Genomic DNA, 17,063 nt, shown 5'->3' with positions numbered 1-17,063 from the left:
ACATACACTAGTTGCATGTGCATCGCTGACAACATATTTGATGAGAAATCGTTTGTCTTCCTAAATTAATATTTGATGAGAATATATTCGATCTACTGGTCTAGATCGGGCAACGGAGGAGGCTGAGGCGCTAGGTGCGTGCATGTGGTTTTGTGTGTGTGCGCGTTATTTTCTTTTTTATTATTTTCTTCCTACGTGCGTTTGCGGCTTTTTTTAGAGACACGTGTCGTACGTGGAGGGAGGGGAAGGTGGACGACTCTTTTTAATTAGTAGAGATATGCTCAACTCATCAACTACATATCTATCTTTTAGAATGGAGTGAGTTTTAACCTCTTGTCTACTCGGTGTTTCCTTTTATACTTTTTATGCAATGAAATTCCGTATGAGATAAAAAAAGTATTTACCGCTCCTTAGGGTATGTTTAGATGTAGAGCCTAGAAGCGACTCTTCTCTAATCTATATCGAAAACATAAATCCATCATTTAAAGGTATATATAAAAGTAGAATATGTATGATCACTTAATCAATATAATATTATCTTATTTTTCTTTTTTACCCACCACATATAATAAAATTCTCTTCGATAAATGCTAAAAGTCAAGTTTAAGTCATCGTTATACATAACAATTTTTTTCTACCATTTTTTTCACCCATGTCATCATATTTGATTGTGTAGGGAATGAGAAACAATTAAAAAATGCATTTGTACTTGCCATTATACATCATGCTCGGGTTCTTGTAACCTTGGAAACAAACGTGAGCGCTACTGAAGATAATTTCATAGCCCAGATGCTTTCTTTTTAGATTCAAAAGGACATCATAAGTTAGGAAAAAATCAAACAAATCATGTAAGTGCCTGATAACCGTCGCTCCACCATGTTATGCTCGCCACGTTATGCTAGTTTATACTCAGAAAGTATTTATAAGAACCCTAATCAGAGCATTGGAACCAGACACGTAGCCAGAGAATTTTTTTAAAGAATAATACCATTTAAATAGAAAATCACAAAAAAGAGTGTTGGAGATCAAAAATTGGAAACATAGAACAACAAACTGAGCCATGTCGATAGAGGATTAGGAATCCGTCGATAGATGTCTGTTTAATGAGACATGTTAACACGACCCAATTTAACAAAGACCTCTCAAGGTGAAGAAATAATTCATGGTACCATTGACATTCGATAGCCATTAGAACTCTTGTGCAGAGGAAGTCTGTTGAACTACGGGGTGTGGGTCCTATCAAACTCCCTTGGTTAGAGAGTTCGACAGGCTCCGTCGTTCGTCCTGCGTTTAATACCACACAAAGTCCAATATGATCCTATTTTTTTACAATTTTCTCACCTAACATATAATTTTTGTAACTTTTTATTTAAATAGTATCATTTTTATAAAAAAAATTCGGAACCAGACTCATAATCAGAAGTTCAGAGAACTGACATCAGACACATAATCAGGAGAAGAGAGATATACATAACCAGATTCATGAAACTCGTGTATTAACAAAGTATCAACGTTGGGAGAAGAAGATAATGTACAACATTTTCAAACTTGATGTACAAGAACTGCCACATGTATACGCACCCCCCAAGTTTCATCCCTTTTGACAGCCGGCCGTATGCTAGTAACTTCTATGATCGCAAGCTTTACAGAACAGTTACATTGACATCAAAATAAACTCTCCCATCCAATAACGACCAATCAAGCAACAGTAGAACAATACGGCACTGGAATATGATGCGATAAGAAGGCCAACTATAGACACCGGGCTGATAATTTCCTCCAAAATACGTTTCTGTTCATGCGCAAACTTCATAGCTTTTACCTTGATGACAGCCTAAGCGACATCAGTGGAGCTGCTGTTGACTCCGAGGATGTCTGAACGATCCGCTTGCATAGAGCATCTGATAAACCGGTTTTATCCTTGCTATGAAAAATACACTCACTAGGGTTCCACAGCAACAAACGAAGGCACAAATATAGAAGGTAAGCCTGAAACAGTCAGGCCCCAAGCAGGTTGAAGGTTCCAGCACGCCCGGGTGCTGCCTTGCCGCCTCCTTGTCATAGATATAACCAGCAAGAAGAGCTGAGAAGAAGAATGCGCCTAGGGGATTCACTAATAACATGAAGTTGTACATCAACCCAAAGTCTTTCAGTCCAAAAAGTTCCGAGACGGTTGGTATCATGACAGCGAACTGGACCCCATAGCACAAGCCCAGTAATGTAGTACTGACATAAATCAAGCTATGAAGACCAGTTGCAAAAAGGAGGAAGGTTATCACCATGATTATCTGTGTGCACATCATCCAGAAAGGGCGAGGAAGCATTCTTGACCTGCAAAACATCAGGTTTTGCTCAAAATAATTTATAGAAGGTGCAAATTAATAAATTAGTATCAAGCATCTAATTTAACAGTAGTAAAGGAAAATTCATTGGATTGTGGATAAATAGGCATATGCAAAGTAACTGCCAGTCTTCTGGGGATAAATATCAGCAGCCAACTTATTTGGGTGGTCTGCCCGGATTTCACAGAAATTCTCAGCAAATACGGGATGCGAAGCACGGAATCTTAGAAGTTAGAACAAAGGACTAATCTGGGTGGTCTGCCAGGATTTTATTTTTTTCTCAGGTAAAAATAGTGGCTTGATATGGTCATATGGACTATGGAGTAATACTGGTACATTGCAGTAGCCAAGAACAGCAAATATTACTAGTTCAGCTAGCTGCTATGTATGTCAGCTATGCAGTGATGGAAATTGAATGAATAAAGTAGTTGCAAACAGGAACTGACCTTACGAAATATTCAGAGATAGATCCACCAAGGATACGGCCAACAAAGTTGCAGAAGCCAAAGAGGCACAACAAGATAGTGGTATCATCTGCACCAACAGCCATCCCAACCTGAGCTAGGTTGTTCAGAACAGTGACACCAGTTCCAACTCCACAGAAGTACACAATAAACAGTAGCCAAAAATCTGCCTTAACCAAGGCTTCTAGGAATGTGAAATCATCTCCCCTTCTTGGCCCTCTTCTCTTTTTCAAATTCACTGCTCCCTCACCCTCAGCCAAAAGAAGATCCACATCGGTAGCCTCATCTGAATCGTTGGCTCCAGTGACATATGTTGAAGTGACACCAAGAAGTGGTTCTGAATTTTCTTGATCTGGACCAGATAAACTATCAGTCGAATAAGATGGTGAAAGGGTGCTGGTCTTTTCCCTTTTTGGTTTGTTTGGATACAGAGTCATTTTTATTGGTATTGCAAGTGGAGCAAGGAGCAAAAGTATCATTATACCAAACAAAATGTAGGTAATAGTGTCACTTAGTTTCAAAGTATCACCAAGTATTGTAGCTACCATAAGATATACACCGAGAACCACACTAGAGATCTGCGTGAAGATGAAATGGCTGTGCTCTGCTGCGTTGTCCTCATCCAGTGATGGAGTACAAGGCCTAACAAAATACATCACCAGAACACATGCAGTGGGGATCCCCAGAGCAAGCAATAGCAAAAGGTTTGTGGGAGAGTTCTGAAGCATTCCATTAAATGTTTCTGTGTAGACGGCAGCACTGACTGCAACATAGCCCTTGATCAGACCAGCAACAGTTCCCCGGCTGAGAGGAAAATTCCTCATATTGGTCACAAGCGCTGCGGTGCCCAACCATGCGCTGCTGTTTGTGCCAATACATAAGGCTATGCACAACTGCAAGAAGCATTGAACAAAATATGCTAAATAACTTGATTGAAAGTATTGAACTACAACATGAATAAAAGATCACATATGGGCCATTCATCAAGCATTCAAGGCAAACTTATATCAATACGCTCTACAGTTCAACGATTTAGGAAGCTAAGCCAACAGAGTATACAGTCGTATGCACTAATGCACATAATACTGGTCAGCATTTACACACTAGACAACATTACGAAACTCTTTATGGTAAACCACCAATTGCTTTTTAAGTGTGCGTGTACTTTATCTTCTTTATCAGATCTCTCCATGGGGATTTCATGCACATGTACTGCTATCCCACTTTACTAGCATTGGAACATTGAAAAGAGTAAGAGACATGATAATCCAATTTTAGGTCCTTTCAGAACATTTGCAATTACAGGAAATATCTTGCAAAATAATAATAATAAAAAGAGCAGTGCCTTGATAATACTTCGTGGGAGACAATTCTAATTTCCTGGAAAAAAACTACACAGTTAGTGGAGTATCTTGATTCATGAGTGGGGTAAATTGTTGAACACACAGCAGGAGGATCACAAAACAAAAAAAACGATTGATTTTGTCCGAGAAGGTCATTTGATGGCTGCAATTGTGGATATGTAAACAGTGGCTGGTGTTTGTGTGGAAATGTTGGTGAACTCTGAACTTCAAAACGATATCAAATGTTGACTAGGAATTCCAGATCATTTGGTAAAAGTATATTTAAAGCAACTGAAAAAGTTACTCTTGTAATACAAATATCATCTTGGATTGATTAAATTTTGCCTCAAAGCAACAGATATTTTTTTCCATAAAACAATACTACTGCACAAAACAAGATATTAGGTCCAATGTCAATCTCTAAACAATGAAAGCATTGATGCATACAACATGGATTGGCATTTTAGACTTTAGATATTCAGGGTTACAAAAAAGCAGCATACACGCAAATAAAAAAATAACAAAAGACTCCATCTGATCAGAACAGGTTTTACCAGTAAGTGTGCAGTGCCAAGGATAAGTGACCTACATGGTTTTTATTTTGCATGCTTTTACATTGTTAATGAATTCTCTAATGGAAGACATCCCAGTCCATATTGTTTTTATACCAACTTCAGCAATAACCTTCCAGTAGTCATAAGGAACATATGGGCCAATGAATGTCATACCCTGGCATTGCTGAAGTTGAATGGCCAACCTGGCATTGCTAAAGTTGGATGGCCATTGAAAGTTGAAAACCACCAATAATTCTCACATTCAGGAATCCCAAATATGTTGTATTGGGTTTGGGTGTCAACCAATGCATCAATCAAGTAATGCTAACTTTAGAGCATGTACAATAACCTGTCTCAGTGTCTCCTAGGGTCATCTCCTAGAAACCCAACTCATCAATAAACAACCTTAGATATAACCTCTCTAGTCTCTAGTAGTTTGTCTTTATCATCAATGCCATTACAATTCCTGTTTTTTTTAATCTTATACTCTAACTCACAGTTCTCACTCGTGTGTTGATGTGCATTCTAATGTTGTCTCTTGTATAATATATGGCAATTATAAAAGACAACCTAGATAGCACTATTGGGCATGCTTAATACTGCTTAAATGTTCACCTCATTATTTAAGGGATGATCTTTACATAGGTGGCACACCGTGATAATTTCGGGGACCAGCAAAAACCATAGTGTTCTGTTGCTGCTGTAAACTAAACACTAAATTTATTTACACATAATTTACTAATGCCAGAAGTTCAGACAGGCTAAAGTCAGCTTCAGCACTTTTGAATTATAAGTTCAGTTCATCAAATCTACTAAAATCATTTTTTAGGTCATTATCTTGCCAAAATCTGGCACCAACATTAAAGCCATATAAGAAGCTATATTGACGAGAATAACAATTCTTTTAAACAATGGAGGTCAATCCACCTCTACATCAAGATGTATCCTGCCACCAGCTTGAGTTGCCAGATTTGCGAAATTAAATTTCTAGGTATGTTCCGGCTATCAACAATGGAATCAATTCTGTCCCATTCGCGAGGATGGTTGGTTAAAGAGTCAACAATGATTTACCTAAAAAATGGACCAAAGCTTGGCATGTTCTACCAATCTCTTCTACCAAATGGCATGAAAATAAAAAACTCCATATACCATGTTTGTCTTAAAGCGTACTATTTAGATGGAAAATATCTACCGGTGTTAATGCCAATCATGCAATTAACAAACTCGCACATCTAGACACGATTATTCATTTACTAAGGACAAAAGCTATCTCGCAACATCCTACAGCTACCAGTCGATCATCACCACGGTATTTGTTCAGTCAACAAAGGCACTCGCAAATAATCGACGCTCTAGAAATTACGCTCCAAAAGGACGTAATCGGAAGAAAATTGAAATTTCAAGAGTTTAAATGGCCCAAATAGCTGCCCACAAAAAAAATCATCATCATCATCACTTAATCCCCCATGAAGAGCACGAATCAGGCAAAAACAACGCAATCGCCTACGGAAGAACAACCAATTAGCACGCATATGCGCGGATACAAACCAGAGAGAGCTCTCTGTGGAAGAGGGGAGGCCAGCGAGCGTACCACCCAGTAAGGCATGACGAGGGTCTTGGTGACGGCGAGCCAGAGCGTGCCGAAGCCGAGCAGGGCGCAGGCGGAGCCGACGACGAGGATGAACCACGGCGGGAGGCGGTTGGCGAGCACGCCGGGGACGAGCCCCACGTTCTCGCCGATGTCGTTGGCGACGCCGAGCATGGTGATCGCCTTCTGGTTGTACCCCAGCGCCTCCTTGATGGCGTGCGAGTAGAGCGGGAACACGTAGGCGCTCCCCGCCGCCATCTGCACCCACACCGCCGCCGCCAGCCCCACCCACGGCGGCCGGCTCCCCGCCTTCACCTTCCCGGCCCCTCCCCCTCCCCCCGCCATCCTCCCGCCCCCGCGCTCTTCCCCGCCCGCCGAGCCAGCTACCACCATCAGCAGCTGGGAGCAGCTCACCGCTGCTCCACTACTACATATATCGCTCGCCTCTTCGGCGGCGTGACAGGGTGGCCGACCGGACGGGGGAATGGGAAGCTGCTGCCGAGTGCCGACGTGGCCGGAAGTGTCACTCCTCCTCTGTTTCCAAGCTGTATTGACGCCCAAACTTGACTTATCAAAAAAAGAAAAAGCTGGATATGAAAAAAGAAATTCTTTTATGCATATTATCAGGAGAGAGAGAGGTGAGATTGCGTGATTGAGATTCGAACACACGGTGCCTACTGCACAGTTCTCCCGTCTTGGCTTATCAAAAATTTGGCAACGTTAATTATTTGCAATTTGTATAGCTTGTTGTCAAATTTCTGGAGTCCTCGATATATGCCAGTGCCAATAAAAAAATAGCAGCATATTCTCTATGTTTTTTTTATTTATATGATATTGGCTGATTCAATTTGATAGTATATAAAGTAGTCCGACCTTAATATTTCTTTTGTTTTTTTGCTTACTAATATTTTTGAAGGTCGGAATGGTTACAAACCAAACAAGCCAAAAAGTTCCTCTAATAAGTTAGCGAGGCAGGGACTTATTCTGCTTTAGCTTAGAGAGGAGTCATGTTCTTCTACGTCCTATAACCTCCTCCCCCTCTCTCATTCTCTCGATGGAGATATAGCGGGGTAATGGGACTCAAGCCCCATCAATCATGTTAGATCCACTCAAATAAGAGTAGATATATACGATGATTGATAGTAGTTTGGTCGTTGGTATCTTGAATTGAAAAATTAACAATATGCCAAAACATTACCCTCTAAGTTGTAATTGATATTATCGGAAGGTGAACTGCTCTAGCGGGAAGTCATGGGATCTCATTGCGTCCATACCAAGGAGCATAAGAGAAATTATTGGATCAGAAAGGGTGAAGAATGCTGGAATAAAACACGCAGACGCAATAAGTATACATTTTTGGACCGCACAGGACTTAATACCCAACTTCCGTTCTGTTGTATTCTTATGATTACGTGGATTATAAGTTGAGATGGCTTAAGCTAAGGACTCAAATTCCTCCGTATGTTTGGAATTAGTTGTGCATCGATTCCTACTCCTCTTCGTTAGGCAAGATCCTCCTTATGTACTCTTAAGAGATACCACAATGTCATAAAGATAGCGTGACTACAGGAGCCTAATTAATGCTTATTGTTTCTCCAGTGAGAGCCATTAAAGAGCACGCCCACTCTTGCTATAGGTCGACAATGGAACCATCGGCACAAAAGTTGATGATGATCCACGAGGGTCTGTCAATCCCGCATGGACCGCACACTGAAAAGACGGACGAAGCCATTGACCATTGGGGGACCCTCAGTCGAGGGGCTTGCCCATCAACTGCATATCAACGACAGTTAGCAGTTACTCAGGACAATTGTGCTCATCAGCCCTCGTGCGAATGATGATGACGACATGAGTACATGACTGATGGGACAAAGTGGGTGCCTCCCTATTTTTCTACACCTGTCCATGGAGTGATAAGGGTTTTTCCCGTCCCAATTAATATCTTTGCATGGTAGAGCATGTCAGCCTGCTACGCAAGTTTGGTGCCAAGTACACATGACATTAAGTGCAATAGGTAAGGGCTTCCTTTGCCTCAAAGACTTCCCTCGGCGAGTCCAGCACACACCTTCATTTACAAGTTGCGCTAGCACTCTACCGAAATCCATGTTATCTTATACATTCAATCTTCAATTTTCTGATATACCTCCGAGAGCATTGTGAACCACGTAGCAAAGGAACCACGGTTCCCACGTGACCGACAAATATGTTGCCAACAATTTGTTATATTATCATTATTTTGGTATTCTAAAGGGTGATCATTTGCAATGGTTATTCACATGAGAGTACTACCTCCGTTTCGTATTGTAAGACTTTCTAGCCATGTCTAAGTTCATCAATTGGTGAATGCATATAATTTATATATATGTCTAAATTCATTAGCATTCATATGAATCTAGACAACACTAGAAAGTTTTACATTATAAAACGGAGGGAGTACCAAAATGCCCATGTCTTGATATTACATCCTACATGTCAGCCATGTGTCATTGATCCCAGTACACCCTTATGATCCGATCTTCACATTCCACCCCCTCCCCCCAAACCTTATAGGTGAAAGAATATATGAAGTGGTGATGGCCAAATGTTGTGTCTCCGCCTGCCCTATGGCACATGCTTGCTAGGCTTGGCAACATCCCCACCGGGATCGGGGACCCAAAAAATTTCGAGGGAGGGGGAGGGGAGGAAAGAAACTCCAAGGAAACCCACGGAGCCCTGGATTTATATAAACATGTAAAAATAGTGTGTCAGTGACACTAATGTTTTTGGGTCTTTGGTTTTGATTTGGTAACTAGTGATGTTGTATTGCTAAAAATTATAATCTAAGATTTATGGTTATATTTTAGTGTATTATTGTTTATATTATGTGTGAATTAGAGAGAGTATTTACTCAATTTTGGGGCCCTATTCGAGGATTAGGATGGGGTCATTCTGGTCCAACCCGGCCCCAACCCGCCCCATTGCAAAGCCTACCGCTGCAGCAGAGAAATGGAAGGGAGGGCGGGTGAATATAATCTTCTGAAAAATCTTCAATGATTTGCCTAGTTTAATTTTTAAATCTATCTATTAAGTTTATTTCTGAAACTATTTAATCTATTCATATAATTAAAAGTATTTCGTAGTAACATGCTTAATAGTGTAAATAAAACAGTTGTATAGGGTGCGATAGATCAGCAGGGTTTTTTAAGCCACCTAAGTTGAGTGCTATCCAAAAGATCCTACGCTCTTTTTTTGAGAATATGCTTCTCCTTCAACATGGAAAGAATGATCATTTTTCTCATAAACAACAATATACTCAATGCCTCCCCTTGATAGGGACATTTATCCATAATTAATGGTCCACGTCTATGTGATCCACATGGAGGAATAAATAATACAGTGCTCCATTAATACACACTATGTAGGAGATCGTTTGGCTTTTTGGCTTATTTGCAAATGAAAATTAACTTATAAATTTATATATATATATATATATATATTCTTATTGATCTAAAAACAACCCTAAAAAGTAAAATTCGGTGAAAAAAATCTAAAATCAACTCCAACTTTAAGATTAAAAATTTAAATTTTGGCATATAAGTATAAGCAAAAGAGAAAAGATGATTTTACTATCACCACGCTGCCTGACACATGAATGCTACTACCGCTACCAAAATAACTTTATTTTTGACTTAGGTTATTTATCTCGTAATCAATTATTACAATAAAATCTGATAGAATTTAAAATATCAATGGACAATTATATTGAGGTTTGAAAAATGAAATGCATCCTAGCTCTTGTAGTTTTATATAAGTTTCGTAGCTTTGTATTGATATGGGTAAGGTATGCTAAAAGTATAATCTTCTCGACGGAGAGTACCACAAAAACTGATCTAGTGTTTGGGACTATAATAGAGACGTTAATACGGAGTAATACAGTAAACCAAATCGATGAGACGCTTATAGCTTGCACATCATCCATCATTCTTGCAGAGACTACAGATTTCCCCTCTTAATTATCCTGCCTGGCAAGCCTCAATTATGGTCCACATGATAAGGAACCGCAGCTAAGTGCTGACCATACATACACAAAAATAATAAGTCAGTGTTATTAACGTGGATGATAAAGTGAAGAGTCAATCATATACTATATTTTTAAACATACCATTACATCAACACAAATATGTGTAATTAGAGTACATGGTCTTATAAGTCATAGCATTTATATAACAACTAAAAATAATGTGTACGTAAAATATTTATATCTTTATTTTTTAACTACCTAAAAGTTAATGTTGAAATATAAACCATGATAAAAAAATTTAAGACCAATTATAAAGTTAATTATTTTAATTAAATTTTGGATACAGTTGATAAACTGAACAGTAAACGCTGGAGCTCCTAAGATGTAGAGCAAGAGCATGTAAAAAACGGGATCTCTTGTCTTTTTAGCTTTTACTTACTTCATCCATAACAAATGATTAGTTTGGTCAATTTCATATACATTAATACAAAAGTAAATGAGATTTGTGTCCCTATTTATTTATCCTTTTGGTAATTATGTGCGCCCCCAATTACTCTGGTTTCATTTTTTAGTCCCAAAATATTCACTTATTATGGGACGGATTTTTTTATCGAAATAATCGAAGTAGTTTATTTTTATGGTTATGTAGCTAATAATTTGTACGATCTAGGTCACACCTAAACTATTTCACCCTCGTATGTTCACTTATATTTATACTTATAAAATAAAATTCGATTTTTTTTAAATCTTGAACTTAGAGTTTATTTTAAGATTTTTTAGTCATAGCTTATTTATCAGTTTTTTTTCCGAATCACTAGTAATACATATATAATTTTTTTTATTTATAAATATTTTTTGTTTGTAAATATGCCCTGAAAAAGGGAAACACAACGCTAGAGATTCTATAAAATTCTGCTGCCGTCAATAACTCTGTAAACACAACGTTAGGTTTTTTTTTTGGGGGGTTTGTTGCATTCCTGCAGATCGCGCGCGTACGTAACCGATCACATGCATGAATTTATCAAATCGACCCTTTGGGGGGCGCAAAGGGCAAAGGCCGCCCTCTTTCTCGCGACTCGCGACTAGTTCTGGCCGTCGGTCGTCCAGCAACGGATCGGGCGAATAATGACAACTCTGTATATCTGGCAGGTTGATTGGCCAGAGACGCTTACAGATGCAAAAAAAAAAAATATTAGGAGTGGCGGTACGAAAGAGAACTATTTTTAGCTTTTTCTTCTTTTCAGTAATATCAAAAATTTTATTGTGGGGACTAACGGGGGGCTTCAATGTAAGGCTAGAAAAGCTCGGCTCGGCTCGTGAAAGCTCAGTCATGAGGAGGCTTGGCTCGGCTCGGCTCGATTGTGAAAACAAGCAAAAAAGCCAGCTCAGCTCGGCTTGGGAAAGCTCGGTCACAAGAAGGCTTGGCTCGGCTCGGCTCGGCTCGTTTGAAAGCTCGAGTCAGCTCGAGCTGGCTTATTCTGCTACGGGCGCGCTGCCTCATTCATGTTCCTGCCCTCAACTCCTCGGTCTCACCCCTCAATTTGATGCGTGTGTCATGTGTGTTGACCGAGAGAGACATCTAGTTATCCAGGAGTATACGAAGTACCTAGGGTTTATTATTTTAGATGAGCCAGTTAACAGGCCAGGTGGCCCAAACCATATTTTATATGGCTTGACAAGCCAAACGAGCGGCTCGCGAGCCGGCTCGGGCTCGGCTCAATTTGAAACCGAGCCATGAAGGCGGCTCGGGCTCGGCTCGTTTAGCTACCGAGCTTTACCGAGCTGAGCCGAGCTTGAGCTTTTTTTTTCTAACCTTACTTCAGTGGCACAAATCGGGTAGGGGTTGAAGCCCCTAGCCCCGGTGATAGATCCACCCCTGGACGCATACGGATCAGAGTTAATACAAACTACATCTCCTTCCTTTTGCTTAATAGATAATTATTTTTTAAGCATACCTTAACTAATACATATCTTTTCAATAAATCTGATTTATTTTAGATTTTCCACGATTCAACCCCATCATACATGCACCAGAAAAAAAATCTAAATGTAATGGTTATAAATATTTGTGGATATCTGTACCAGTGATAGGTGCGTGGGGAATAATAGTATTCTACTTGTATGTATCGACTTGCATGCATGGTCAATGACTGGTGTCGACAGTTTTCTGATGGGACGACGGCGAGACAGGGCCACGTACGCGATGCCAATATGCCGTCCGGTCGATCGGCTGGCACATGGCAGCTAGCTAGCGCAGCGGCGAGCCGTGCGCGCGCGGCGCCGATCGGTGCGTGGCAAACGCGGGCGATGTGTCGACTGCACGTGCCGCGGATCGCCATCAATTGCGTTTGTATGGTTGATTACTTTGATTGTCGGCAAGAGAGTCCTATAAGTCAGCTATAAATATATTTTAAGAAAACAAGAAAGCATAATAGTGAGCTATAGATTTATAACCAGCTGCAGCACGAACTTAAAGACACATATGTGTATGACAGATGAGACTGGATATTAATTATATAGTATATGACTATTGTATAAATTGACTATTAACTTGACTATAAACCATTTAGAACCAACAATTGGCTATATTATTATTGAACTTGCTCTAACGGTCCGCGTGTGCTATAGCGGACGGATTAAGACAGATGATTACTGGAGCGGTATAATAACAGAATATAAGCCAACTATAAATATATTTTAAGGAGATAAGAGAGGAGATTGAAGAAAGAAGAGAAGTGGGCTATAAATTTGTAGCCAGCTACAGCACGAACTCTAATACATAATGTGTGTATGACATGTGAGACATGTTAGTACAGTATCATAGTATATGTTTTATAGGAAACTATCGTATAAATTAACTGTTAGATTAGATATAGATGAATTGGAGCTAGCAGTTAAAACTTGCTCTAACTCATCTGCCGCATAGGTGTGTGTACATATGGCGGCGAACTTCCATTGTTCAACGTTTAGCTCTTAATGATTGAAGTTAAAGTTTAAAGGATCGAGAGTTTAATCTATCCATTCCATCCGTATAAAATCACCTCCGACCAAGCCAAGTTGGCACTTTGCAATTCATGCAGTCAGTTCTTTTTAACACATTTACGGTTCACTTCATTTCACGACCAAATGGTTGCATACATGATAAATACTAGTAGCTATTATCTTTTTAGATAATAGAATCCATTACTATTTTTATTTTATATAAGCTATAATTAATTATTACAAATTTTACATAATGAATATATGTGAATTACAGAATTATAATTTGATTAAAAACAGAAAACTACTAGGAACGCCACCCAAAAGCCAAAAGATATAAATTTATTGGACAGAGTATACATAATCATTGTTTTACTAACAGCTTACAAGCTGTACATTGTTCTTATCATTCTTAAACAAAAAACAGAATCTCCACAACCTAGCAGTCGATACTTTGATGATCAAATTTCACTTATTTACCAACGCCAAATAAAAGCGGGAGAAAAAAAATTGAAGATTAACAAATCTACCAAACAATTCTTAGACTAGACATTCCCACCATCAATCGAACCCAATTTCAGATACCGTATGAATAGAAAACCTCTAATGAGATATATGCCTTCAGAAAGATTAGGACACCCTGAATATCACCATTACTATTTTGAACATTTGGGATAATGTTTTTATCCATAGAGTCTACCCCTTAACACGGATGGCAGAATAATGATGTGTCATCGCCTTAAGGAATATGTGTAGTGCCCGGTCTATGGAAGCTCATAGTTGCGGCGGCTGAGTCGGACAAGAAATAACTAGTGGATGGCTCAGCAGCAAGTGAATAGCACAACCAATTTGTCAACGTTGGACTCGACAACCAAACAATATTAATCGCTCAACGCAACCTGTCATCGATGAGAGAGTCCACCACAACTACATCTCCACACGACAACCTTCTTGTTTTGCAACCTCATCTCCCATGCCAACTCATCTCGTTGTGGTGTTGTCTCATTCGACGTATGTTTTTCTTGTGTAGTCATAATAGCCACGGAGCCTATTCTCGTTGCTTATATAACTTAAAAGGTTTACTCTAGAAAAATAGTAGGACTCGTTCATTACGGAGGGAAAACAAATGATTTACATTCATAAAAAATAATTCCTATGAATATTATTCAGTTTGTAAAAATAAAAAATAAAATTTTCCTTTATAGAGATAAAACAAAGAAAATTTCACCTCCACTCCAGCCTCTTAGAAAATCTTTTATAAATTGGTTTATTAATTCATTCATATTTCTTTGTTTTTCCTGGCTGAAATTCCTTCGAACCAATCAAGTCCTTCCACTAGTATAAACTACTCCTGACAGCAGCTTGCATGATCAAACGAACAGAGGAATCGACCCTGAAAAGCCGGACCAATCTTTGCCACCTTGAAAGGAAACCAAAACCAGACATTAGTGCCAAGTGACTGCGGATCGAGCTGCCGGACAAGTGCAGTCCAGGCACGCCACTAGCGAGCATGCACAGACGTCCATGATGCTGCCGGTGAAGGGGAACAGAATCCTGGGCGGCGAGGCGAGGCGGCGAGCTAGGCAGGCAATAGGCTATAAATCAACTATAAACATATTTTTAGAGTAGGTACAATAGCAGGCTATAAGTCAGCTATAAATATATTTTAAAGAGACAAGAGAGAAGAGAGATGAGAGGTGAGCTACTAATTTATAGTCAGTTACACACGGACTCTAAAACAGAGGGTGTGTATGACATGTGGGACCATATACTAATGTTTTGTAGGTAACTATTGTATGAATTAACTATTAGATTGACTATAGATAAATTGAAGTTAGTAATTGGCTATACTATTAACCTGCTCTAAAGAGGAGAGAGAAAAGTAATGAGCTACTACTATACTAATTTATAGCCAGCTGTAGCACGGGCTTTAAGACGTAGTATGTAGATGACATCTGAGGTCATCTATTATTAATGTTTTGTAGGTAACTATTATATGAATTAATTATTAGATTGACTATATAGAAGCTAGTAGCGGCTGTACTATTTGAACTTGCTCTGATGATGTATGTCCCGGCTTTCCATCGCCCACGGGGGCCGCCCGGTCTCTCACCCAACCTCCTCATCATCAAGTCTCTCTCCCCTTTTGGAGGTGCCACGACACCGACAAAGCACGCAGGGGCAGAGCGCGGTGGTGCATGCCAACCTCGCTTTGGAATCTCATCTCATCGATCCCCCGACCGTCTCGGTCACGCACTCATCACCGATCGATCCGTCGGGAGATCCTCCTGGCTCCACCACACCACCGACCCGTTAATTTTGGTTGTTGCTGCACTACTAGCCTCCGTGAGCTAGCTCTTTTTTTTGCTTCGTGCGGGCCGAGGAGTTTAATGCTGTCGCTCCCGCAGTCCTCCTACGTACGCCTGGTTGGCTGTTTCACAAGGTTTGGTTTTGGTGATGGAGGCGCAGCTGGGCAGGTCAGACGGTTCGTGACGCGAGAGATGCAGACGAGCCCGAGAGAGACGACGACGAAGGAAACCGAGGAATCCTTCCCCTCCTGTGCGGTGGTGCCGCTGCTACGTCAATTCAGATAGAGCCGTATCAGTTGTCCCTTTGTCGAGCGTCGGTCGTGTCACGATGCGATGCGAAACCTTTCGCCGCGACGATACTGCTACTGCTTCTGCTTCTGCTTGTCCAGAACCAGAGTCCGCATCAGTGCATCACACATACATATTGGCTGGTCCAGCATGACAGGCCGTGGTGTGAGCGTGACCGTGCGAGTGCGATGATGCACGCATCCAGCACCCGGCACCCGCTCGCGTCTCGACTCTCGAACTCACAGGGCAGGCCCATGTTAGGATGAGGCCGTAGACCGAGATGTTCAGGCACATGGAGGCCCACTCTACTTGGACGGCTCACGCCACGTCGCCACCCGCATGTTGTAGTAATTGATTCTAACCAATGGGGAAACTAGGGTTCTACAATTTCTTACGCCTCGTTTGGCTGGCAGGTAAAAGGCCGGGATCCCGGCCTATTTTTCGGCCCCAAAGGGAAAGCCCACCACGAGGGGGGACAAATCCCTTGATAAAAAAAAATCCATTTGGCAAGGCCCGGGAAGGTAGGATTCCCGGCCCAATCCACTCCAAACCCTAGAGAAATCACACTACTCCACTCGGTGGAACTCTGCCACCGACGCCGTCAGAAAAAACAAAGACATCGGCAGACGTCGCCACCTCGCTCGTCGTCCACCGACGCCAACGCTGTCGCCCCTTCCACGTCCTCCGGCACCACCTCCTCTCCCTCCACAGCCATCAGCGTCACCTCCTCGTCGTTCGTCGGCGCTGGCACCCCCTTCCACGTCCGTCGCCACGGCCTCTCCCTTCACAGCTACCGGCACCGCATCCTCCCTCTAGCTCCACCGCCACCGCCGTCTCCCTCCAGTCCCTCCACATCTGCCGGTTTCGTGCTCACGCTCCAACTCCGTCGACAATACCATCAGCAAGTACATCATGTGTAGCCGATCTGATCCTCCATGTTGTTTCTTGGATTAGTGTGGTCACAAATTAATTAAACTAAAGATTGTTAACGTCACCCAAGATTTGTCTCTCGTTGCTAGTTGCAATCGATCTGTTTTTTGGTGCAGTGAATCAAACCATACATGCAGTATTATGTCCCTACACTGTATTGAACTTTCTTTTGGTAAATATTGAGTTTAGTTCAGCTTCAATATTATGTCCCTATATTGTACTGAACTTACTTTTGCTTAAATTTTTTGAGTTTAGTTCAGCTTTAA

The 17,063-nt window shown here is 40.9% G+C and overlaps 1 protein-coding gene across 1 annotated transcript; it reads right to left on the bottom strand.

Moving 5' to 3' along the window:
• Positions 1–1,450: 1,450 nt before the first annotated feature.
• Positions 1,451–6,651, bottom strand: LOC102700706 (protein NUCLEAR FUSION DEFECTIVE 4-like). Its single transcript, XM_015836890.2, has 3 exons — positions 6,295–6,651; positions 2,789–3,699; positions 1,451–2,331 (listed from the first exon to the last, which is right to left on the bottom strand). The coding sequence occupies exons 1-3, from the start codon at positions 6,634–6,636 to the stop codon at positions 1,845–1,847; spliced, it is 1,740 nt and encodes a 579-aa protein (XP_015692376.2). The 5' UTR covers positions 6,637–6,651; the 3' UTR covers positions 1,451–1,844.
• Positions 6,652–17,063: the final 10,412 nt, after the last annotated feature.

Source organism: Oryza brachyantha, chromosome 4, assembly GCF_000231095.2.
Source record: "Oryza brachyantha chromosome 4, ObraRS2, whole genome shotgun sequence".
Lineage (NCBI taxonomy): Eukaryota > Viridiplantae > Streptophyta > Magnoliopsida > Poales > Poaceae > Oryza > Oryza brachyantha.
This window is presented reverse-complemented; position numbering and strand designations above follow the sequence as displayed.

What these genes read in the sequence shown, in the direction of transcription:
- LOC102700706 (XM_015836890.2), bottom strand. Translation starts at nt 6,636, where the DNA reads ATGGCGGGGGGAGGGGGAGGGGCCGGGAAGGTGAAGGCGGGGAGCCGG. An exon ending in TCGTCATGCCTTACTGGGTG is followed by an intron (nt 3,700 to 6,294) that starts GTACGCTCGCTG and finishes TGCTTCTTGCAG; the next exon opens with TTGTGCATAGCCTTATGTAT. An exon ending in ATCTCTGAATATTTCGTAAG is followed by an intron (nt 2,332 to 2,788) that starts GTCAGTTCCTGT and finishes GATGTTTTGCAG; the next exon opens with GTCAAGAATGCTTCCTCGCC.